The 25,565-nt window shown below is 44.2% G+C and overlaps 2 protein-coding genes across 8 annotated transcripts in view; both read right to left on the reverse strand.

Moving 5' to 3' along the window:
- Positions 1–214: 214 nt before the first annotated feature.
- On the reverse strand, positions 215–9,348 carry LOC115764225 (ectopic P granules protein 5 homolog). Its single transcript, XM_030707139.1, has 16 exons — positions 9,082–9,348; positions 8,249–9,024; positions 7,909–8,191; positions 7,381–7,850; positions 7,096–7,323; positions 6,633–7,032; positions 5,756–6,573; positions 5,557–5,700; positions 5,324–5,501; positions 4,301–5,268; positions 3,346–3,805; positions 2,533–3,286; positions 1,758–2,475; positions 1,383–1,703; positions 745–1,320; positions 215–653 (listed from the first exon to the last, which is right to left on the reverse strand). Exons 1-16 carry the CDS (start codon positions 9,109–9,111, stop codon positions 341–343), a joined length of 7,437 nt encoding a protein of 2,478 aa, XP_030562999.1. The 5' UTR covers positions 9,112–9,348; the 3' UTR covers positions 215–340.
- A 420-nt stretch (positions 9,349–9,768) lies between these two features.
- The window catches only part of LOC115764108 (sodium-coupled monocarboxylate transporter 2), a 61,271-nt gene continuing 45,474 nt past the window's right edge, over positions 9,769–25,565 (reverse strand). For 6 of the 7 annotated variants that reach the window (XM_030706967.1, XM_030706964.1, XM_030706965.1 and 3 more), the window contains 9 exons: positions 20,894–21,114; positions 20,685–20,832; positions 12,763–12,937; positions 12,558–12,693; positions 11,677–11,836; positions 11,229–11,447; positions 10,791–11,169; positions 10,588–10,730; positions 9,769–10,531 (listed from right to left, as the gene is read on the reverse strand). In XM_030706967.1, the coding sequence (XP_030562827.1) occupies positions 10,069–10,531; positions 10,588–10,730; positions 10,791–11,169; positions 11,229–11,447; positions 11,677–11,836; positions 12,558–12,693; positions 12,763–12,937; positions 20,685–20,832; positions 20,894–21,104 (2,034 nt within the window). In that variant the 5' untranslated portion in view covers positions 21,105–21,114 and the 3' untranslated portion in view covers positions 9,769–10,068. The remainder of the gene's footprint in view (positions 10,532–10,587; positions 10,731–10,790; positions 11,170–11,228; positions 11,448–11,676; positions 11,837–12,557; positions 12,694–12,762; positions 12,938–20,684; positions 20,833–20,893; positions 21,115–25,565) is intronic. The other variant, XM_030706966.1, reaches the window with a different exon arrangement.

Here is a 25,565-nt window from a genome sequence, read left to right on the forward strand (position 1 = left end):
TCCGTTAGCTCAATATTTATACTCGCACTAGTATGTCTGAATTGTATTCAATTTAAAAACCATCAAAATGTCGCACCATCGTTATAGTGTATCACATACTGTCACTACGCTTAAACAAATAGCTTCAAGTATGCACGCTCCAAACTGATTAATGAATTTTAGTCCATAAGTTGTAAACATTAAAGTTATCCACATACTTGGTTTAAATGTTTTTGCTTGCAATTTCCAAAGTAGCAAAAAAAAGTATCACTTTATTCTTCCATGTAAATATGTATGTATATATATATATATATCTATAATCCGTAGAAAAAATTAACACAACTGGCTGCCACAACGATAACTAGGTTGCTTTTAGCTTGAAATCGCAATCCCATACCTCCGGAATGGTCGTTAGATAGCTCTCCTCATAGAACACATCGATCAGACGGCAAATCAAATGGGGCACAGATCGCACGTCCGGCAACAGCTGCTCCTTGAGAATGGTTACGGCCCTGACAATCAGCGGCTTAACGTCCACGAATTTCTTATTGGCCAACAGCATGGCCAGCTCCCGCATGGCGCTTTCGTACTCCTCGCAAGGCAGTCGTAAGTCCCGGCTGGCCGGAAAGAGCGAGTAGATTATGCATGCGAGGCAACGGGTCAGCACCTTGCGTCTGTAATAAGAAATCGGTTTGATTAGTAAATATATATATATATATATATATATAAATATATATATATGTGGAAAAGGTATATGATTCGAACTTATTGGTAATATTCTCCGATTTAAGGCCAATAACGCCCAGCAGACCATCGCTCCAGCCCTCGGCCTTTGTTGAGGCTATTTGCAGGTGGCGCGCCAGCATACAGAGCGGTTTCTTCACATGCTGCGAACTCTGAAGTAGCTTACAGCCACGTGATATAATGAGACCCCAGACGAGCGCCATACGCGGTTCGGTTTGCGGATTAGTTTTCAAATTCTCCAGTAATTGCGTGAGGTCCTGCAGGAATGTGACCTTTTCGCCATCCGTTTCGATTTCCTCCAACTTGTAGAGCACAAAGATGTGCAGCGAAAAGAAATAGCCGCCGCGCATGACGGGCATCAGCTCGAGCTTGGGCAGCGACATTTGCAGAGCCTCAAACAGATCCCGCCAGCTGGGCGAATGCCAAGGGGCGTTCTCCGTCGATCTGCGGAAATAGCACTCAATGGTGGACTCCAGGAGCGTGTAGATGCACGAAATATAGGTATTCAGATGCCCAATGGCAGGTAGAGCCGCACACATGACCGGATTGGCTGGCGGACATTGATGTTGCCAGCGCACAAGTGTTTGGATGTGGAGGCTGCAAGCATAGAGGATTGGGTTAGCTTTATTAACGACGCTTTTATTTATATCTCAACTTACTTGGAGATCTCCTCGCTTTGCGTCTGTGTGGGCGCCACAATTTCGAGCATAAGATTGAGTGCTTCACGACGCTGCTCCTCCGGCGTGCGCTGTTCACTGCAGCCGCTGATGGCCAGGTCAATCGAATCCAGAAGCTTTTCAAAAGCAACGCTAAAACTGCGTTCACCCTCCTTGGTGGCCAACAGCTTCTTGTGCTTGGCTCCACAGGCGCGCTGCATACTCATCATAGACCGTGTGTACAGCATGCGCTTGGCTGTTGCCTGAATTACTGCTCCATGCGTGCTGCTGTCTGGCAGCATAGCGCAGGCCACGCGCAGAAGACTACAAAGGATGAATCATGAGTCAATTCTTCGACTATTGTACTTGTTTACCTACTCCAGAACGGCGCGATCAACGTAGTTGCTCTCCGTGGGCAACTTTAGCACAATGGCCGGCTCCACATGGGTCACGAACCACTTCAGCAACTGCTCCAGTTCGCTGTACTCGACGAGATACCAGGGATGCTTGATGGCATCCTCGAGAATCTTGCTTGTGTTGGGATGCATGTGAATGTTTGGCTCGAAAGCCATTTTGATAAAGATGTTGAATAGATGCGAGAGCAGGCCCGTCGGCTGCAGCATTTGTGTAAACCAGGTGTTCCAATCGATCCGTATAAATATGTGCCCTAGCATAGCATGAGACTCGGGTATGAAGCGCTGCACGCTCTCATAGAGCAGTTCAATGTGCTGAGCGGGCGGCAGGAAGCGCTCCCAGGGCAGTTGTGCAAGTCCCTCGTGAATGGGCGCCAGCACATGACCAGCTACGTTGAGTTGGGCAAAGTGGTGCACATACCAAGCGAAAACGTGCTCCAGTATCTTGCTTGAAGCGGGCAGATACTGCACCACCTGCACAATATTGGCTATAAAGGATCTGATAATAAGCTTGCTGGTTGCCACATGCGTCTCACTCCATGGCAGCAGGACCTTGCCTTGATCGGGACTAAGCTGACGTATCCAGTGCGCGGCAGCGCCTGCCGCCTGTTCCGTTTGCTCCGTGTATGGGATTAACCATGGTGCATAGGTCTCCACAATGGAGCCAAATACAATGTCGCTAACTAAAAGGGAGTTCGTTTAGCTCGCTTCCATTGTATGATCCTCGAGCTGATACTCACTCTGATCGGCCAGCAGCTCCTGGTAGCTGCAAATAGCGGCTGCCAGGAGCACGTGTCCAAAGCAGGTGAACCACATGACCAGCGGCTGGCAATAATCCTTGTGCTTGGGATACAGTCCATGGAGGCCATGATGCAGTCGCTCCTTTTGAAAGTGCCGCGCAAACAGCAACATCGTCTCCGTCGACGCCTTCAGAGTAAACAACTTTTGGCGACGGGCAAAGTCAAAGGCCACCTCGTGCAGCTGCACCTCCGTGCAGTCCAATGTCAGAACCGAGCTGGCGGGCGATAGCAGCGCATTAAGTAGATCGAGCAGCACCACCGGCATCAGTTTCTGGTCAGATACGCGATCGAGCACCAGCTGCATGACCTCACCGTAATGCTGCGGAAAGTCGTAGGTAAAAATGTGCACCAGCTGTCGACGGAATTGATCCTGCAAAAGGCTGCTGTGTGGCTGCGACCAGGACTCTAGACCTTGCAGCACGAGCAACAGCAGCCGATTTATTTCGCTTAGCTTCGGCTGATAGGCCTCCAGCCAGCTGAGTAAATCGAACTTGGACAGCAGCACGAATAGAATTTTGGTATCGCAGCGCTTGAGATGCGAGTCGATGAGGAACTGATACATGTCCAGAAAGTGTTCGGCATCCGTGCGGCAGGGCACAAACACGCCGGCCAGCTGCTCCACCAGGTCGCCACGTTGCAGCGCCAAACGGAGCACAGTCAGACCCTGCTTCGCCTGCTCGGCTTGAATAAATATCTGCAAAAAAGAATATGATTAATTTATATGATTTACATTAGATATAAATCTATACTGACGCCCAGTTCCTCCAGCACTTGGGAATAGAAATCGTTTGTGGGCTGAAACTTCATGGTTATATCGTTCATGTTGTCTACAACATGGTAGAAGAAGCCAACGCCAATGGGCGTCACCTGTTTGTTGGGCTTGGCCTGCTCCTGCAGCAGCTGCCGTATGCAACTGCCCAGCTTTTCGATGGCCTGTGCGAAGCCATCCACATTAAGTGCCAGCATCTCTTCTACGATCTTGTCGTGACGTTCCCTGTTCTGTTCCTGCTTTCGCGCCACTTGCTCGTTGCGACGTATGTGCTCCGGCACCAGCTGGATTTGTGCCGGTCGCACGCACTTTCGGTTGAAGAGTAAGGATTCGCATTCCTTACTGCGCGTCTCATTGTAAGGCACCATCTGGTACAAGGCTGGCACGCGTTCCAGATAATTTAGGTTAAGGGAATTCAGCTCCGACGTATTGTAATGAAACTTGCTATTAGGGAAATAGAGTAGGCAATTAGATAGTTATAAATATTATATTTAACCCAATATATTACGAAGAATTAATAAAAAAAATAATCAAAATTGCGTTGCCAGTAAATAACAAGCACAGGGAATATAGTTAATGCCGAGTTTGCTCAAGATATCTTAATAAACAGAAAACTTTTCATACAAGAACCTAATTTTGGACCGATCGTTCCTATCGCAGCTATATGATATAGTGGTCCGATCCATTCGGTTCCGACATATATACTGTGTGCAATAGAAAGAGTAAATGTATGCAAAGCTTCATGACAATAGCTTCAAGGCTGAGAGACTAGAAATAGACAGACGAACAGGCGGATCGACTCTGCTGTTGATACTGATCAAGAATATATATATACTTTATGGGGTCGGAGATGTCTCCGTCTGTGCGCTACTCATTAACTAAAACATTAATTACATCCCGTAGATCTTCTTCCATTTTATAAGTCCCTACTTATCTTACTTGGCGGTGCTGTTGAGAGTTTGTATGAGACGCTTTAGCTCGGACAGCGTCAGCCCGTCGATGGGACGCTTTTGGATTTGCTCCGGACGAGTGTGGGTGGGTGGTGGCAGGCGTTTATCATAGGTAGCCAGATTAGCTTTGAGACGCTGGGCGGGTGGCAGTCTCGGCTTGGGCTGGAGCGCAGAGCGCAAGGTCTTGTGTGCGTGCACGCGATACATCTTGGCGGACCATTTGTTCGCCTGATCGCGCTGCTCCTTGCGCAGATCGGCGGGGCTAATAAACTCGGTCCAGTGCGTGACATGGCCGTTGAGCAGCTCGCGCAGCTTCTCGCTGTTATATTGTGCCGGCAGCTGGCAGGCATCGCTGGCGAATTTATTAATCTGCGTGTCCTCCAGCCAGAGCGCGCAGCTTTGCATCAGCTTCGTGCAGCTGCGATACATGTGCGCGGGAGCATCGTCCTGGGCGCGCTTTGTGGCAACAGCAGCGTAATAGACCTCGGCGGACTTCAGCTGCGTCTTAATCGACTTCATTAGAGTTACGTTGTGCTCGTAGAACTTTTCGGCGACACCATAGTTTTGATTCAGCTGCTGTGCGTCGCATTCGGCGGGCACTCGCCACAGATAGAGCTCAAAGAATTTCTGGCAGAAGATCGGAAAGAGCGCATGTGTGACATCCATGCTGCTCAGCAGCTGTGCGTATTTGTAGATAACCAGCTGCTGGGCCGGAAAGCTATTCGTCTTGCTGAGCGCAAGAGTTTTCTTGAGCGCCGCCTCCACCGTTTGTGTGGAAAGCTGACGCAAGAGTTCCGGCCAAAAGCGTGTGTCCTGCAGCCTGAATTCAATCTCTAATAGCACAAGATTTAACCAGCAATTCTGGGGCGAGAGCACGGGTATACGCAAGTTTGCCTGACCGCCAAATAGCGCTTTCAGTGCCGAAGATTTTGGTGGTGTCTTCCAGTCGGCGCAGTCCTGCAAAAACGATTTTTATATCAGACTTTTATGAAATACAATTTCTGTCATCTACCTTGTAGTAGTTGTAAAAGTACTCGACGGCCTGCGCTCGACAATCGGCGAACTGATAGGCGATTCGTAGCATCTTATCCAGAAGGTACAGAACGTGCGCATTCTGTGCCCAGCCAGGTAATGCAGTAAAGCAATTGAGCCAGATATTTATAAGATTCAAAGGCGAGCAGAGGCCATAGCTAGAAGGTAGGCAAAGACGTGATAGTTGATTGATCAAATATTAAGAAGACCTACTTGGTATAGGACACAATCTGATGATGCAGCATATTATCCAGCAATTCGAGAATGGGACCAATGGAATTGGCATAAACCATGTCCTTGGCCAGTTTCAGGTAAGTTCTGTCCGCATTGAGCAGCGTTATCAGCAGCTTCTGAAAACTGTCAACAAAATGTTCTATAAGTAGTTGTATAAGTTGATTTATTTATTGCTTACCTTTCGCAGTTGGCCAGCGTATCGGGCGTCTCGAGGAACAGCGGCACAATCAGCTCGAGGCTGCGTATGACAGCCGCATGGCGATGGTCGCTGAGCAGCTGTTGGAGCAGCTCGAAGCCATGCTGGCATATAAGCGGTATCGAATGGCCATGTAGGCTGACCAAAACGGCGACATACATTGCGAGTGGGCGCTGCTCGGTGACGCCCTGCCAAATCATCTCCAGACGCTCCAGGTCTGGCACAAAGAGCAACGGCTCCGTCGGATGCTGCAGCGTGCGTTTAACAGATTCGACACTCTGATCCATCAGATGCAGACGCAGCATGGATATCATACGCCAGCACCAGTTGGTGAACTGTTCGCGGCTGGACTGCGTCGAGTCGATCAGCGAGGAGACCTGCCGCACGCTCTCCGAGATGCTGGAGGCACCAAGTACCTCCGGCGTGTGCTTGCTTATAGCCTCGGCCACAAGACAAGCCATGCGCACGTGAATGTTATGCTGTAAATAAAGACGACCCTCGTCATCAAAGCTCCAGTTGAGATGGCCAATGATCAGACGCGCCAGTCGGTTCTCAGCGGTTTGGTAATCAAAGTGTAGCAACCAGTTGGAGAGCAGCTCAAAGCTGTCCATGCTTGGGCGCCAGATCTCTAGCGGCAGAGCCTTGAATAGATATGCCGCCTGCTCGATCTCAGCGAACCGCGTCTTCAGCTGCAACAACAGGCAATCCAAGAGCTCCTCATAGGCCAGGGTAATGCTGATGAGCATATCTCGTGCGGCTTTGTAGCAGAACTCGCGAGTGCTTTGATGAATAAAGCCAATCTGCGGATGTTTTGAACGTATGAAATGACAAAGTGGAAACATTGATTATGATAACCTACCTGAAAGATGGTTAAGCAAATGATGCGGATTATTGGCCAGTCCTTGGTGCGATCGCGTGCATTGGCCATCTCGAAGAAGGCCTGCAATAGATAGTACATATCCTCAGCGGACACATCCGCATTGGCCACATCAAACTTGCTCCAGAAATCTGTCTGAAATACAGTCTCCGGATCAGCGGTCAGCTGGATGGTCAAATCGCTGGGAAAGCCCACGTTAAGATAGTAGAACAGATGCCAAATAATGTCCGCATGAAGCGTCGTGTACGGCAGCGTGGAGAAGTACTGCCAGGTGCCCAAATTGCGCGAGCGATAAATGTAGCTGCAGGCGCGTATAAGCAATGCTTGCATTTCCAGCTCAATGCGCTCGCAAAGCTCCTGCGACTTGGGCAAATTGTTGTTGCTGCAAAGTGCAATGGACTCATGTTTTAGCTGAAAGGCATGCACATTGCCAGGGTTAACTTACAGGAAGAGCTCATGGTAATCGGAGGCGTACTGCAGCGAATGGCGCACCAGGCGTCCCAGACGCTTGGCCAGCTGCTTGTAGCGTTCGTTGTTGTACGTCATCATGCCCTCGCCGAGCGTCTCCACCAGTTGAGCAAAAAAGGCCACTACCGTAAGCATCTGCTGGGGCGTTATCATGTCCGGCTCAATGATGTAGTCATTCAGGAATTTCTCAATGCACAAGGCGGAGCTGTCAAGCAAGATAACTATAATTAATCAATCATAAATGGGCCAGAGCAGAGCTTACGTAAAGAGCTTATCGAACGGCAGCTGATTGAGCAGCGCTATCAGATCGGTCTCCTTAAGGCCCACACATTCGCCTGTCGGCGTCAGTGTATCCTCGCCATCCGAGTCGACGACTGTCCAGCGCTCAGCACCACCCGTTGCATGCGAAAGCTCCCGGTGCGCTTGTGCCTGACTCTTCAGATACTCGTTGCGCTTTTTAATGGGCAGCAGCAGAATTTGCAGCACGGCGATGCAGTGATTAATTTCTGGAGAAGCGAGTGGCAGCGGCAGCTCATTGGGCTGCGTTCCATTCGACTTTGAAAGTGCTTGCACCATGCCAGGCAGCTGCAAAAATTCAGCAGCCCAGGCGCCGACGCCGTTGGGGCAACGCAAAATGTTGAAGAGCAGAAACCAATGATCCTCCTTGGTCGCCAGCAACAGCTGCAGTGCAACAAGCTTGCGCAGCCAAAGCTTCAGATCCGCATCAAAGTTCTGCAAGAAAACATTTGCTCAGTGTGCATACTGAGATTGAGAATATTATAAGAAATACCGCATTAGGACTCGGTCGTCGCGCAAAGCTAAAGAGAATGCAGATGGCGCGTCGAAGTTTGGCCACGCACTCAAGAGCAGCTGCATCCAATTGGTTGTGCAAAACAATAGTTGCCTGGGCATCCACAGGATACGCGAGCAGCTCGTCAATGAGCTGATCGATTTTCACTTTTGTTATCTTTGCCGTAATCAGGTTCGAGGTGTATGTATGGCACACCAGGTCGTAGAGGAATGTTAATGCCGCCGTGGCAGATTCCAACCGAATTGGGTCAACTTTAATGCGTCTAAAATATGATGTATATTATTTAATGGGATTGATAAGGATTTAAGGTTCGTCTCACTCGTAAGTTATGCTCTCCCGCACCACGTTGCCATCGCCGCAGCTGGCGCTGAAGCTGCGTGTCACCTGCTCCCGCGTCCAGACCAGCTGCTGCGTGTCCAGGCATTCCTTGCGCTTGTCTTTGACATCGTGCAAATTTGACGAGAGCTTGCCCTGCAAGTTGTAGTACTCCTGCAGTGCCAGATAGAGCGGATCTGTTTCACTGGATTCGAGCAGTGTGTTCATTAGGAACTCCAATTCGAACTGCTTGACCAGTTGCAAGTCCGAGCATTGATAGATCTGCTTCAGCTGCTCGCTGCTAAACGGCTTCAGATTACTGCTGGCCAGCGCAAAGCCCGCCGAGCGCGCCACCCGTTCCCTATAAACAATCGGCGTCTTCTGCTCCTCGACCAGCGCATTGGCTACTCGTATCGGCTCCAGATTGGGATATTGCACCAAGGGAACGCATGCCGCCGGTGCAACGGGTGCACATGGCGCGCTGGGCGCTGGCTCAAGTTCCTCACTTGCTGCAGGTGCCTGTGTATCTGTTGCTGCTGTTGTTATCTCCAGCTCGCCCGGTACTACGTCACTTGATATGCAGCAATCGTGACTGATGATGGCTTCGGCTTTGTTGCTGCTGCTGGCCAGTGCAGCAACACGCTCGAACTCCTCCAGCAGCGACGCATTATCTAGTTGCCTTTGTTCGTGGTCAACAATATTTGTTGACAACTCATTCTCGTTCCCCTCCGCCTCTGCCTCTTGCTGGCGATCGTGGATTGCCCTTTGTTTTTTCGTTTTCTACAATTGAATGTTATTTACATCTATTTATACATATACAATTACATGGATACGCACTTCTTTTTTTGGCTTTGCCAAAGTAGCCATTTTGATCGAAATTTATATATTTCCTAGAATTCGCCTGGCTAAGTTTTGCGTGCTTTGCATTTCGTTGCGCCGCTAACAATAAAACCCCCCACAAAACTGATTGTTATTGACAGAGATGCGCCATTTCAGCTGATTTTTGCCATATTGATAAAAGCCACATCACAGGTGCTATATACAATGTACGACTAGACGACAATGATATATGTGCATATTCTCTTGTTATTGCTCTGTTGCCTTAAATCGGGTATTGTATTTAAATATTTACTTTAGATTTAAGCACTTAATTTATTAGCTTTAGTTCTAAACGACCTAATAAGAATTTGCCAGCACTGTTGCAAAACAGCTGTAAGTGAAATTGTTATCGATAAGCGGCAGAGCGCATGTTTGATGGGCAGCACCATCAGTACAAAGAATGGCAGCACTACTCAACGTAAATCGTTGAAAAGCATTTGACGAAACATTTGAAAACTTAAATTAACGGTTTTTCTGTGCAAAGAAATATGATTTTTTTTAAAATATATTATTAATACATATACACTTTATTCTATTTTTATATATCGAAAATCAAACAAACCAAATATGCGATATATCGTAAGTTTTAGGAATTATATATTTGCAACTGACTTTAATGATTTAAAAATTGCACAAAATTATATTTATTTAAAAATTCTGTTATTGCATTTGCTTACTACACATACACATAAGTACATATACACATAAAATTGGTTTTCTACACTACGCATCACAAAATATCTCTCAAAAATATTGCAGTATGCGCAAAGTATACTCTTGTACAATGATCACAGCATCTTTATCGACTTGATACACGGAAGGTGTATGAGTAACTCCCCTCATTAATTAGATTAGACGATGGCTTAGCTTACGACCTATACGACTAACTATCGACTATGTTTTCATTTACATATATGTATTATTTGCGGAGGGTTTCAGTACATCTCAGAAGGTCGTCTTTGAGCCGAGCTGTCGATAGATGCCCGTTTCGCCCGCCGGCACCGTTTCCAGTTGGGTTCGACTCGCATCACAAATGGAATTCGGTCGTTCAGCGTTGGAGGAGTTTGTAAAGACCACAGCTATGGGATTGGTCTTCGCCTTCTCAAGCATCTCGTTGGCATCAAAAGCTTGGTTGATCTTTTCCTCCTTGCCCGCGTTGGTCGCCGAGGAATTGCTGCTGCTGCGTCTATTCAGACCGGATTCCTCCTCATGCTTAATATAGTACGGCTTGGGCACGTTCAGGCGCTCGTAGCAGCGGAATATGATCGGATGCAGCAGCTTGGCATCGTACTCGTCATCCGAGTGCTGGGTCAGACAGCTGATGAGTGTGCCAATGAGCACCGTCAATGCTGTTCCAATTAAACTGTAGTACATAAAGCTGATGGAATAGAACGACTCCAAAGCAGTTCTGCAAGAAATACGCATATAAGTCATCTCTCTATATATATAATTAGGGTTTCCTACCGATCGTGAGCAATTCGTGGCGTCGGATCTGTAAATGTTTGATTGTAGCCATCGATTGGTGTATGCTTTAACAGCCAGGGCAGCTCATCAAGTCCGCTGCTGGGCTTGCCAATGGATCGTGAGAAGGTTGAGTTCGAGCAGCCCTAAAAAAGATGAACTTTGATTAATCTGTTACTCATTTCAAGCATTCGCTTGCTTCTTACCTCTGTGGAAGTGGGCAGCATGTTGGAGGGCTTGTCAATGGTCATGCTTCCGCCAATTATCCAGAGCACAAAAGCGCATGCTGTTATCATGCCAGCGGATGTGCCCTTCCAGTTGGCCACAGGCACCATCATGGCCAGAATGAAGCAACCGAGCAGCGGTCCCGACGTGGCCGAGAAAACCAACAGCGAGGACTCGATAACGCCGGATAGCAGGCCCACTCCGAAGGCAACGCACATGATAATGAGACCGCAAATAATTGTCACAATTTTAATAATTCTCAACTGTTGCTTGTCGCTGAGTCCCTTGAATTTTGGCAACTGTGACACGAAATCCTCCCAGCAAACGGTGGCCAAGGAATTAAGGTTCGAAACCATCATGCTAGTGGAATGATAGAAAATTAGCAAATGTAAGCGTGATATAGCTAATAGGTAAAATACCAGAGTGCGCCATTGAACAGCGTGGCCATAAAGATGCCCACAAAGCCGGGCAGGAAGCCCAGCTGATCCTCTACAAAGAAGGGCAGAATCTCGTCTGGCTTCCTAATGTAACCCTCGGCATAGGGATCGCAGTTAATGTACGTGGAGTAGATCACCATTCCCGAAAGCCATGAGAGCGCGAAGAATATAAACACGATGGGCACGTTGCTCAGCATGACCCTAAAAATAGGAAAACTTTATATAAACTTGATTTCAAAGTAATTTTATCGCCAATGATCGGTTGCATTAAGCGCAGGATATCGATAACTTCTTCTAAAGGAGGTAAAAATAGCCAAACTAAAAACGGCCACACTGCGATTTATTACGCATTAGGCGCGATTTAACTTATCGAAGTTTTCCATGTGCTTGTTTTTTTTTTTTTGTGATTTGTGAGAATTGTGAAACTAACCTTCGCACCTCCTTAAGCGACTTGAGGCTGACATAGCGCTGCATAAAGTTCTGCTGGCAGCCAATCTGTGAGAGCGACATAAACAGCTGTCCCAGCCAGGCGGAGGTGGTATCAACGCGCACGGTTAGGTCGCCGGTAAAGTTCCAGAAGTTTAAGCGGCCTATGAGAAACGAAAATTAAGAAAGCAAATAGAAAAGTTCAGTGCGTATAGCTTAGTGCAGTTGCATGGCATGGAAAATGGGTATATATTCAATGGCCCGCCATATGGGTAAATTCCCAGAGCTCGGCAATTGTTACAATGACAGCCAAGGATTCAAACTAAAGTGACAAACGCGATGCCGTCAGACATTTATTACCGTCGTCACGCAGCCGCGCAGCCTAACCAGTGTTGCGAACTGTCGCTAAAAATAGCTGTATTAGCTTGATGAGCACAAATTGACAATAAGCAGAGTTGCTTGTGCTAGCCAAAGAGCTGCCATAAAACAGCTAAATTGCAGCCGTAAACCGGACTGGTGCTTGAAAATAGCTAAATAGAGCTAGAAAATAGCTGAAAATGCCCAGCACAAGTTGCTGTTGATGTTGTTGATGGTGCTGAATGCGTGGGGGGTGGGGGACTGCTGTTTTATATGCCGGTTTTATCATCATCATTTATGTGCATAATGAGCCGACGCAGCGACAACAACAACAAGAAAACAACAAAACAACAGCAACCTAAAATGGATGTCATTTTAATAGTCATCATTCGTCAGCATAAATATGAAAGTGGCGCACACACACACACACACATGCAAGCACCATTTGACAGGAGACACGCTAATAAGCTGCCATGATCAATCGGAGCCCGAAAAATGGAAACCGAATACCGAAAACTGATTGCTTACCATTCTCACGGTTCAGCTGGTAAACCTTCTTGGGTCCGCCGCTGGAGATGGTGCCCTGTATGCAGACGGCAACGGTTACCACCAGAATGGTTATCGTCTGGATGACGTCCGCATTGATGGCTGCTTTCAGGCCGCCCTAAAAAAAAAAGAAGCAAATAAAGGATATAAAGCAATTGCCATTAAGAGCTCGCTCTTGTCTACTTACCATAATGGTGAAGAATATGCAGATGACCGACATGCCAACTATGGATGCCCAATAGGGTATGCCAATGACGGCGGATAGCGCCACGCTGGGCGTATATACGGTGATGCCCAGATTACAGATTTGTCGCACAATATACGTGGCGGAGGCGAGGCAGCGTACGGTGCGACTCTTGAATCTGAAATTGAGCAGCAAATGTTTGCCGGCAGGCGGCAGGTGAGTATATGCACCTTACTAAGGTAGGCTAGTCGGCTCAATTTACAGCGCTAATTAAGCCACAGAAACGGGCACAGGCATGGCAACAGGATGTGGCGCAGGAGCCGGTGCTCAATGCCTGGCCTCTCGTTTATTTACTTTTATTAGCTGCGTTTATTAAAGTTTTAATGGGTTTGCCCTTTTTATGAGCGCGTTCATTTCGCATTTTTGCTTTTGCTTTTGCTTTTTTTTTTTTTTTATGATTTATGCAGCTGTAAAATGAGGGCGCCTACAATAAGTGGGCGGCATCGAGAGGCGTGGCAGCTGCAGCTCAAGTTCCTAGCCGTGCCACAAATTTACGAGGCTGAGGCAACAACAAAATTGGCAAGTTCGTAACTCGTTTTGATTGTTTTTATAGTTGTGTCGGGTTTTTATGATGCAGTCCCTTTTGCCGGCACATGGCTATAAAAATGCAGAGTGTGTGTGTGTGTGAGTGCGTGTGTGTGTTAATTCGATGTAAAATGCGCGACAAGGCGCCAAGTGGCCCAAAGAGGTATCCAGTTTCGGTCCTCTAATGATCGCTTAGTATGCGTCCGCGGCTCGTCTAATGAACTTGTTGATGTCCCATCGGGGCCGGGTCTAACTATAGAATTGACTTTTATGACAGCTTTGGGGGGCGGGAACGGGGCATGGTTGTGGGTCCGCATTAAAACGAAAGCAACAAATCTATTTTCTTTGTCTAAAATGTAGCTCAAAGTGAAATCCCAATTAGATATTAATATGAATGTAAATAGATTTTTCTTTGAATTTTCTTTGCTTTAAGATTTAATTAGAAAAGTGAATTTTTGGTTTATTATTAAAATAGCTTTCTCAAGCATATGAAAAATAAATTACATTTCTACGAAAACTTGATAATAGTTTCTATAAATCATAGAAATGAAATGTTGCTTTTAAATATTTGTCTCAAGAAAGGGAAAATCGAAAGTACGAAATTTAACGTTTCCATGAATTGTTGTTTGATGGATTTAATATTCAATTATATAAACTGTTGCAAATGTTCTGTTGCTTTTGTAAATTGTTATTATTTTTTTAATCAAATTTTTGGTATTTAAATTTTAGTAGCGTCACATAAATTTCTACTGGCTTCAAGGTATATATAATTGACAGCTAAATTCCGATCGACCTCAAATTTAAAGAGACTTTTGTATAAATTCATTAAAACGTTCTTTCACTCTTCGGAAAATCTATACATTCTTGGTGGAAATGGGGTCACAGATTTTGTGGGTTTCGGGTTCAAATTCATGTCCCAGTACTTTATTTGAGTTCGTTTCAGTTGCTGGCATTACCCGGCGTTGTCTGGTCAAAGGTTTTTTGCTTCAAATTTTAGACACCAGTTTCCACTCATTTTCCGCCCGTGGAAAATAATAATAAAATGCACGTATTCTCTTAAACTTCACGTTTAGGAATTTGAAATTGAGCTTAAAGTTCGTTAAATAAAATAGATAGTTGTAATTATACACAAATCTAGCCTTCATTGATGTTAAAAATGAATGTAATTTGCAAAGAAATTGAAAAAAATTCAATAATCAAAAATGAACACTTTTCAGAAAATCCAGAATTTTGGATATTTTTAGATGTTTATCAAACCTAAGAAACATATTTCATCGAGATAAGTGTGAAAAGAACTCTTCAAATGAATTTTAATAAAGATTCTTAAAAATCAATTTGAGCCCGAAACTTAATTAATTAATTAATCAGCAGTCATTTAGTTCAGATAAATAGTTTTATATAGTATAAGCTGCATGAGACCAATAAACTCCCGCCAAAATTTTGTAGCTGTGTGTAGGAGCTTGTGCTTACACTTATGACATATTTGGCAGCTTTGGGGCCTAAGTGGCAAAATTACGGTAAAACCTTGTCCTGCTGCTACACACACAACTGTAGCTGTGCGTGTGTGCGTGTGTGTGTGTGCCTAAGCTGACTGCATAAGCCAGTGTTGGTATGCGCTTGGTTGGCTTTATTGATGGCACACTAAATGATTAATAGCCAGCCACAAATACATACATACATACATACACATATATTTATTAGTCCGTGTTGTCAGCTAGCCGCAAGCTTATCTGCATGTTAAGGTTGTAGCTATTCCTGCGGCACAAGTATGAATGATTGGCTGACGAATGGGGCAGCGTATCATTCAAATGCCTTGTATAGAAGGACGCAACGGACGTCAATCAATAAGTAAATATCAATCAGTCAAGCCGTGCCGCGTTCTGCTGCGTATTTAAGTTAAGCATTAAAAGCGCTTAAATGCATATTATGGCCGTTTTGTAAATTCACAGCTCACTTGGGCTTAAAGCGGCTTACAATCTTGACAACGTGTACAACATGTCGCATGCGTTATATTTTAATTATGACAACGCTGACCCAGTTAAGACCGTGGGTGTGTGCGTGTGTGTGTGTGTGAGTGTGTGCATGAAAATAGTGTGCTCATTGTCATGAAAATATCCTGAGCATAATGCAAGTGCCAGCGCGGCTTTATTAAAAGCCCATTAAGTCTAGCAATAGAGGGCGCCAATTTGCGTGAATCTAATGATGAGCATGTCGCAAGGCGGACCACAAATTGCAGGGGCGTGACTATTGAAAAGCAACAGACAAAGGAGAAGTAGCGTAACAGAGAGAGATAGAGAGAGAGAGAGGGAGAGAGAGAGAGAGAGAGGGCTCTTGCACATGGCGCTCATCATCGTTGTCAATTTTGTTACTTGTTGTTGTCACAGACAGTGTAACGGAAATTGATAAAGAAATTTTATTGTACATACACAAACGCACACACACACACACACACAACATATTGTGGGCATTGTCCTGCTCATTCTGTATAGTTTTTGGCAGCTCGGCAGGATATTTCGCACAGCTCGCTTGCGGTCAATTTTTGCCTGATATGTCAATTTAATATGATTTATGGGATTTATTGTTTCTAGATATCTCTCTGTCTCTCTCTTACTCTCTCTCTCTCTCTGCCTTTCTCTGTTTTTCTGTGTGCTTTGTGCTTGTTTTTATTTTGTTGTCTTGAGCTTGTAGCAATTGGTTTTCATTTAGCCTGTTAACATCGTGTTCATCACAATAAGTGCTCTCTCCCTCTCTCTCTCTCACTCTCTTGCTCTCTCTCTGCCTCTCTTTACTATTTTGTGTGAATGATGACCCGAGGCTTGCTTTTGCCCGCCTGCCTGTCAATTGATTGAGCCTTGTTTGGCATTGTGGGCGGCTTTTGTTCTATTGACTTTAATTGATTTGCCTTCCAGCTTTTTCTTACCTGCCCCCACCCCCTCTCCTACTTGTCCCCTTTCTGTGTCTATCCAAGGCTCAAACGCCGCTTAATAACTTAAAATTAAATATAAGTGCCGCAAAGTATGCAATAGTTGCCGCAGCCATGCCAGCGGGCAGCCGCCGTTTATGCGATTACCAGCAGGACCACAATAATGCACCACCCAGCCACCCAACCACCCACTCACCACTTAACCACCACGAACAATGCTTATTGCCGGGCAACGCCCGCTTTGACTTCCCCGCCCCCTCTCTCCCACTGTCTCTCATTTATTAAATGCATTGCCGCTCGCTGCGTTTGTTATTGGTTGTCCGTGTAAAGCGCTTAAGACTCTCGGAGCCGGAGACGGAGCCGTAGCCGGAGCCGGAGCTTGGCGCATTGACAATTCGCTTAAGCGCGGGCACATAATTTATCAATGGTGCAGCTTGAGCCCGTTCGGCTATGGACAAACGCATAAATTAGGGCGCCAAATTTAATATGCCAAGTTGTGGCTGGCAAGCGGAGCATAATGCGAGACTAATCGCCGGAGGTCCACCTAATTTTATAATCAAAAGCGAATCTGTTGCCAACTGTTGGTAGCTGTCTTTTGATTGGATTAAATGCGGCGCATAAATAAACATAATCAGGCATCAGCTCGTGAGTGGCTGGGCGTGGCAGCAAAAAGCTAAAATCGTGTTAGCAGCAACAGCTCTGTTGTCTTTGAATTGCAAATCATTTCGTCACTTAGTCGCTGCCAACAATTTCTTTATTTATGCGTTGGTCTTCAATTCTGTCTCTTTTTTCTTCACACATCCTTTTGTTGTGTGTGATGTGTGCCCGGGGCACTTTGGACGGCACTTGTATGTCGTAAATATTCAAGCGGCAACTCAAATGCACTTACAGGCGAGCAGCACTGTGGCCGTGTCGCGTCCTAAGTCTAACAAGTGTCTTATTGAGCCACGGCCGAAACAAGCCTCAAATCAATTTATTTCCTTGTATGCGTGTGTATGTGTGTGTGTGTAATAATTGTCCTGCCTGAAGCTGGGGCTACGCTTCCACCAAACAATGCTGCGTTAGGTCTTGACCGTTGAACTCGTCGAGGGCGAAAACAATTGTCAAAAAGCCAGCCACAAATCTCGACCAAGAAATACTCGCATCACTGCCAGCTCCAGCTCCAGCTTCTGCTTCAGCTTCAGCCTAAGACAAGAGGCAGAGGTCATGTGCTGAGTGGCAGATGTCACTTGCGACGGGCTGCTGACAGGCCTCTACAGGCTAAAGTGTGCGTGTGTGTGCTGTACGTGTGCTGTACGTGTGCTGTACGTGTGCTGTACGTGTGCTGTACGTGTGTGTGTGTGTGTGTGTGTGTGTTGGTGTTTCCCAGCAGGAAATTGGAGCTTTGTTTTATAAGGCACAGAGAACAGATATCTGATTTTATTATACTATCTAAAGTAAGTTCAGATTTGGAAGTTAAAATGTCAGAGCTTTTGGACAACGTTTGCAGTAGAATTTATGAGGTGAGGAAAGGGATAGGCTTAACATTTCGGGATTATCTATCGATAGAAATGATAATAATAACTTTGAAAAGAATTAACTCACAACAAAATTCAATTGGATAAAATCCGCTAGCTTAGTTCTTGGCAAGAGAATTCTCCTAATTATGGCTAAGCATTTCGTTTAAAACAACATTTTATTTAATACTTTTTTAATTGATTTCAATTTAATTGAATTTAATATATAAAACTTCGCTCGGTAATCTACTTCCAACAGAAGTGCCTTTTTTTGGTATTTTCAGGGTAGTTTTTCTTTGTTTTTTTTTTTTTATTTTGCTTTTCATGCTGATTCCAATGGAAAAGGAAAATGTAGCCAATGCAAGAATGTGTTGTGCCCATATGCTAAAGTTTCCCGCCGGGTGCTCTTTTTGTTTTTGCAAGTTTTGGGCTGACTGACTGACTGATTGACGGACTGACTGACTGACTGACTGACTGACTGCGTGCGTGTCTTGGGTGGCTGTCAAAGCGGGATGCTGGCCTCTGACAGCAACAACACGCGCTATTTATAAACATTATGACACAAACGAATTGTCATACAATTTGTCAACAACGAGCACAAGTGTGCCAGCGTCTGGGCCTGTATGAGGGCGCTTTGTTTTCTTTTCTTTTTCTTTCCTTTTTTTTTTGTCTTTTATGAATTCAGCTGGCTTCTGGTTTATTATACCCTGAGCGCTTGAAGGCTTAATCTTTGACCTGATAATATTAATCCGTATGCCTAACAAGTTTGTTTCGCATACGAACCTTGCCTTTTCACAACTTAATTAAATGAACTTTAGAGCTTGCAAACTGGAGAGTTAGCAAAGGATTTGTTCAGCTTATGGTTGGCTGATTAAAGGGTATACTGTAGCCCAGCATTTTTGGTTATTGTGTATTTGTTTTGCATTATCATGTTTGTCATTGTCTATGCCAGGTTCGCTTTGCCTTCACAATTTGTAACATATTTACTTATCGGCCTATGCGACTTTGTTGTTGTCGCTATTGTTGCCAATTTTGATGGAGTTGTATGCATAAACATGTCGCGCAGCGCCAGTTGCGCTGACAAGCGACAATGAGCCTTCAAATTTGTTACAACTTTGCCGTTGCCCGGGCAACATCTTGTGTCTGGCAGTACCTCCTACCCAACCGCCAGCCCAGCTAGCCCAGCCAGCCCATCCAACCCCTTTTCGGGTTTGTCTTGAATGTCATTTGGTTGTCATCAAACTAAATCGCACATGAAATTCGCCATGTATCTCGAATGTGCACATGGGACGGGGCTAATCGTAGCCAAACACAATGCCACTAACCAAGATTGATGGCCCCGATGGTTGCCCTGCATGGAACTATTCCCTTCGTACAATTCGCTGAAGTGCTTTGCAGAGTATTGCCATTCATTTCAGCTAAAACAAAGCGAACCGCATTACGCTGGTTCCTCCAAAATTACAGCGATTGGATTCTAGGGCTTAATTCAATCTTTATCCCGACTGACTGACTGATTGAAGATCAGCGTACAGTCTAAACTGTAAAAGCTGGGAAGCTGAAATGTTTACCTTAGTTGTAGTTGGGAAATTCAAATGCAAGTTAGGAAAATTTGTGAAATATGACTATAAATTCATTTTGAAAAATCCGACTGACTGACTGATTGACTGATTGAAGATCAGGGTACAGTCTAAACTGTAAAAGCTTGGAAGCTGAAATTTTTACTTCAGTTGTATTTGAGAAATTCAAACGCTAGTACGGAAAATTTGTGAAATGACTATAAATTCAATTTTAAAAATTCTTTTGCAAATTAGTTTGAGAGATGTGTTACGTGAATTTATGTAAGACGTGTTACACACTTTTCGCAAAATGTAATTTCAAAGGAATCATTGTTTAGGAAGTATCTGAAAGATTTCTGACTTTTCAGCATAAAATGGGTGGAAAACTTTAATTCGACTTTTTTCATACGATCGACTTTCAATTAATTTTCAAATATATAAACTGTATTAAAATTCCCAAGTGTGGGAAAGTAAAGGCTTGAATTTGAAGAAAATACTAGCTCTAAAATAAATTGCATTCATTAAATATAATTGCCATAGGTCAAATTCAAATTCATGGAGTTTTCATACATTCCGTTTTCAAGAGGGTTTCATAAAACAAAAACTTAAAAATAATTGCTCTGCAATTAGAAGCTAATCGTTCAGTTCTATCTATTAGCTCTTTTGCGCTCTTGAGCTATATTAAAGTGTGTCTCATCTTGCTATCAATCACTTGCAGCTTGTGCGCTACATTTGAGAATTTTGTCAATTTTCTACAGATTCGGTCTCTCGGCCAATTAAATTTGAATCAAATTATGCTGCTGTTTTGCCCCAAGCTGCGTGCGAGACGCTTCTCAGTTTTGGCAATTAATTGAATTTTGTTGTCGAAACTGCAAACATTTGATAACAAATTAGTTTACTAATTTCAATCTTAAAAAACAATTAGGCGCTGCTCGGGCGAGAGGCGACAACTTGTGACAGTTCAAGTCAGGAGTAGGGGAGTAGGGAGTGGGGAGTGGGGAGTGGGGAGTGGGGAGTGGGCAGTCCTGGCGGACAAATGTATAGATTATTTGAGTTGTGCCTTTGCGCGTTTTTGTGTTGTTCATTTTTTGTTGTTTTTTTTTTTGGCAAAATGTTATTCAAATTTATTTAGCTGAACAACCAGCCTGTTTCCCTTACTCTGTGCATGCCCAGCTGCTCTGTTTGTTCTCATTTTGGACTTCTTAATGAAGAATGAAACTGGGAGGGGTGCCAACATGCTGTTGGGCGTGGGCAAAACCCGCGTCGCATTTGTGAAATTAAATTGAATGCTAAAATAACAATTTTCATGTTGTCGCTTTGTGCTAATTAAATGCTTGTTCTTGTACTTGTTGTTGGGGAACTCACCTGAGATCGATGTACTGATAGACGGAGGTGATGCCCAGGTTGAAGTAGACGGGCACAAACATAAAGCATACAATGGGATAGGCGCTCATCATGCCGTATATTATCTCCCACATGGCCGAGCCGCGGTAGTACAGTTCACTGGGATACCCTGTAAAATATGCATAACTCAATTAATGCATTTAACATTCGCTAACTGTCATTTAACTTACCTAGAACCGATCGCACGCCGAGCGTGCCACGTGCTATGGATATCATGACGGCCACCAGGGACACGCCGCCCGTGGCGAACACATAATCCGCCTTGCTGCGCTGCTTCGTCTTGCCAAAGATGCGCGTCCAGAGCGGACCCAGCACAGTGAGCGCTATAAATGCAACAAACATGAAGTAATCCCAGCCGAGAGTGCTCAAATCCTTGGCCATGTTGTTGCTGCTGCAAAAGATACCAAAAAACCAGAATGCAAAAATCAAATACCAAGTTTGGTCAAAGCAACTTTCTGGAGGGGATGTGTGTGTGTGCTTGTGTGCGGAGTTGTTGTCAAAACGTTTTCTAGCATAGTTGAACATGTGCATATTAGTCACGCTGGGCGCACATAATGCCGACTCCGACATCGTTGACTATGAAACTTTTGGGCAACATTGTTGCATAGCCAGCCGCAGGCGCGTGGGCAGAGTCTGCGGTTGCACGTCCTGGCAGGCTCGTCCTGGCGCCACACAGCAAATGTGTTAAAACAAAGCAAAATGTTGCGCGCGCGCTACAAAATTTATGGACTGTGTCCTTTGCTCGCAATGCTGACATTTGTATTCACATCAGCCCAGACACCGGCGCCTTTTACCAACCTGTATCTCTTTTCTATTTTTTCCCGGGGTCTTAACTGAGACAAGTCGGTTGTGGGCCACAAAATGCGGCGCTTATGTGTGATTTGGCTTGCAACTTTGTGCTCTTTTTTTTTTATTTTTTTATCAGCACTTGAAGCCAACTGTTGATCCGCTTGTGCACGACAAGCTAAATATTATAGTCTCACTTGCCTTTGCCTTAGCTCAACATGTGCGCTCTAAGCCTGCTTTATGTGCTGGCAGAGTTTATTGGAGTCATGTCACAATATGAAGAATATGCCCTTAACCATAAAGTTGAATACCTATTCTTGATTTAGACGAAGTGCTGTTGTGCTTTCGTCAGTTTACTGGGCATAGCATAGCATTTATTTATTATCATATATTATATATAGTTCAAACTTAGAAGACAATCCCAGATATTCTATAACATAAGCATAAAATCGCTTTTAAAAGTTTCCATATATTTGTATACCCTTGCAGAGTGTGTTATTTATCGTGAACTATGTAACGCATAGAAGGAAACCTCTTCGATCCCATAAAGTATATATATTCTTGATCAGTATCAACAGTCGAGTCTATGCGAACTAGTCTCTCAAAAGGTTGGGTCTGCAAGGATCAAAGATCAATTTGTAAATTTAACTATTGTCCTGTTCGGTTCATGTTTCGTTTAGCATAAATGAAACAAATTACAAATGCATTGCCATAGCCAACGTTTATCGATGATTTACCAATATATTACATGCCTACATTGAAATTTGTTTAAATAGACTTTATCTCATATTACTCATACGCCCCATTAAACGGGCATCAGTGCCAAATTGTATATATAATTTATGCCAATTCATGCGATCGTTATTATCGGTAGCATAGTTTCGATGTCCAGCTAATTGACAACATTTGCCAGGCAGTCAGAGTGTGTGTGTGTGCGTGTGTGTGTGTGTGTGTGTGTGTGTGTGTATGTGTGTGTGTGTGTGTGTGTGTGTGTCTGTCTGTCATTTGCCATGCTCTAAGCTTTTATCTGACACTCTGTCTGGCTTTTGTTTTGCCTTACTGTACCAACTATTAGTCATGTTTTTACAGGAATGTTTTAGAATTTTTTTTTTTTGTTTTTTCTGCTAAAGGTGATTCACATTTAAACTGCACAGCTGTTCAGTGAGAATTTTCCTTTGGTCATGTGATAAGCAAAAGCCAAACAAGAGCAAACCCAGGCACAAAGGTCGTCGTCCATTGTGTGTGTTAACCTGTGCGAAAAATGTTATTTTCTGCTTGCTGAGCTTAAGCAATATATCCGTGTTGCCAGCGCTTTGTTACCTGCTGCTGCCGCTGCTGGATACAGCATTTAAGTCCGCTTTGGGTGCACATTAGCCCCGGCTGGGAGGGGCAGGTGACATAGGAGAGCTACCATCACAGCACATATTGCCAATAGACAGCAGCGACAATTTGCGCAAATGTTCATCAAGCATGTAAAATGCTGCCAAAAACTAAGCCACACGTATGCATAAGTTAGCAGGAAGTGCCATCTCAGATGTTTGACATTTCAAAGTTTCAAGTAGACCGTGAAAGATGTAGATGGAGATGACGATGAAGCTGAAGTAGGGGAGATTGCAGCCGAGGAAAAGCTTTCCAACGAAAAACACTTGCAGTTAATATTCATGCACTTTTGGCGCAGCTTGAAAAATGATACGAAACTTGGCGACATGTGTGCGCCGGCGATGACGAAGGAGTCGTCGATGCCAAGGATCATAAATTATAAAGCAGCGTGTACGACAGGCAGCAACAACAACAACAAGAACAGCGCAGAGTCGTTGACATGTCGTGAATCTTGGCAGGCCATTGTGTGTGCCTGAAACCGACAGCCACAATGGCAAGTTATTAAAAAAAAAAGAAACGGAAGTTTTGTGTAAACGAAAGAACTCTCAATGAAAGAGGGAGAGAGGAAAGGGGGGAAGAGAGAGCAGGCCCTCATGAAATATTCAGCATGCGTGACACCAGATCCAAAAATCTGCTGGATAATGCGCCAAAAACTCGCAAGTCCAATGAAAATATCAAAAACACATTTGCAAAAGTAGCTACTTAATTTGCCATTGATGGGCGTTCGCGGCCACGCTCCGCTTCTGCTGCTATCCTATTTTTTTTACATTTAAATTTTATTATATTCGCTAGATTGTTTTTTTTTTGTTGGCCATTTGCCTGGGTGCTGTTTCCGCCTCTGGCCGGGCCACTGACAAATTGAAAATGTAATTTTGCCAAAGTGCAGCATTGCGTTGCATACTTTTGCGCGCTGCTGCCACGCCCAACCCCCGTCGCGCAACGCCTCCTTCGTTGGCCAGCGTCCAAGCAGGCCAAAGGCCGCCTCACTTTCGCTTAAAGTGCCCGCCGCCATGACGCAAAACGTATGAAAAATTCTGGTCTTTGCTTTTTTTTTCACCTTCCCTAACGCACACACACACACACACACACAGCGAAAAGCGGTAGCTGCATGTTTAATGCATGACTTTGCATTTTTTGTTGCATTCTAAGCAGCAAAAGACGTAACCAGGTGGACACCTGGTCACCATGGTTTGCCCAGTCAACCGGCACCTTCATCAATTTTTTGATACCCTGCACTGATATGGTACAAATATGTGGGATGGAATCGAGTTACTTTAATGTGTTATAACTAGACACTTATTATGTCCGACCCTATAACTGAGCTATTCACTAATTGACAGTCAGTCAAGACGGGACCTTGGAGAATTCCACCCAATCCTATGGAAAATTTTCGGAAAACTATTGTGTGCAATTTTGCAAAAAATTCCTATGACAGTTTTTTCACACTACGCAAAATCCACCTCTCCTTGGTGTAAAGGGCGGATCACATATTAATAGGCGAAGTTTTGAGTTGAGAAGCTGAAACTTTCCTTCAAATTCATTTTTTAAATACCTGTGCACATTATACCTATCTATTATAGAGTTAGGTCAACTTCGAGAGAAGTTTGGGTACTTCTACTAGATTAGAGAGTTTCTCCTAGTCGACTACTCTCTCGCCTCAAGCAGACTTTTTATTATTTGTTATGACTTTAACCGGGCTATTATGGTAATTGTCTTGTTAGCTTAAGCTGGGGCGTGGCCCAATCGATGGCAAATGATGTCAGGTCTAACTGATTAAATGCGCTAATGGAAATATTGGGTTGTCAGGCAACTTTTGTTTTTAAAGTTGTGGACTAAGACTCAATAAAATTATTGTAAAATCAAGTAATTTATTTGAACTTACACCTACTCTATGTCTAGTTAAATCAAAATGAATATGACTATTTTTTTGCAAAGTAAAAGTGCGAGAAAAGATAAAATAAAACACGCAAAGTGCTTAAGTCTCAATAACCCGACTAGAATATACCCTAAACCTGGCAGCGAGCTACAAAAGGTACAAAAGCTACAAAAGTTACAAAAGTTTAGGAAACTTTCTATACATAGTACAAAAAGTCACATATTTACGTAGCATGCCACACTTTGAGGGATTAAATATGGTAGTCAAAAGTTTGAATTTGTCAAAACTCAAGTGTATACTTTCAAAAGGTTAAATATTCTGTGACTTGTGCATTATGCTAAATTTGGTAACTCAGGATCTTATAAGCTCCGAGATAAGTCTAATAAACAGGCTATCGATAGCGAATCTTATCGATTTTTAAAGTATCGATGAAAGTATCGATCTGTGCGTGCCACAGGAATACCTAACCAGATGAATATGACTTTGCCGACTCGGATTTTGTTGCTGATCAAGAATATATATATTTATGTTGGGCTCTCAATGGATTTCTTTCTTTTCGCCTGTTGCATAGCTTTGCATAAAATCATTATACCCTTTATTTTAATATTTTTTCAGCGGGTTCAGGGTATAAAGATGGGAAAAGTAGAATTTGCAAAATGTCGATGATGATAAGAAAAAATTATATACATAAAAAAAGGATGGAATGTGCAACAATGAAGTGAAGCAGTAAAGACAGTTTAAAAGTTAAAGTAGAGTAATATAAAGCAGCAATTAATTTCGAACTATTTGCATGAAGGTTA

This window comes from Drosophila novamexicana, unplaced genomic scaffold (genome assembly GCF_003285875.2).
Source record: "Drosophila novamexicana strain 15010-1031.04,08,12 unplaced genomic scaffold, DnovRS2.1 tig00000817-arrow-arrow-pilon, whole genome shotgun sequence".
NCBI lineage: Eukaryota > Metazoa > Arthropoda > Insecta > Diptera > Drosophilidae > Drosophila > Drosophila novamexicana.

Excerpts from the sequence above, each read along its gene's own strand:
- LOC115764225 (XM_030707139.1), bottom strand. The coding sequence starts at position 9,111 with ATGGCTACTTTGGCAAAGCCAAAAAAAGAA. Across the intron at positions 5,701-5,755 it reads ACGCTGGCCAACTGCGAAAG|TTTTCAGAAGCTGCTGATAA; the intron begins GTAAGCAATAAA and ends TTTTGTTGACAG. Across the intron at positions 3,806-4,300 it reads ACTCTCAACAGCACCGCCAA|CAAGTTTCATTACAATACGT; the intron begins GTAAGATAAGTA and ends TTTCCCTAATAG.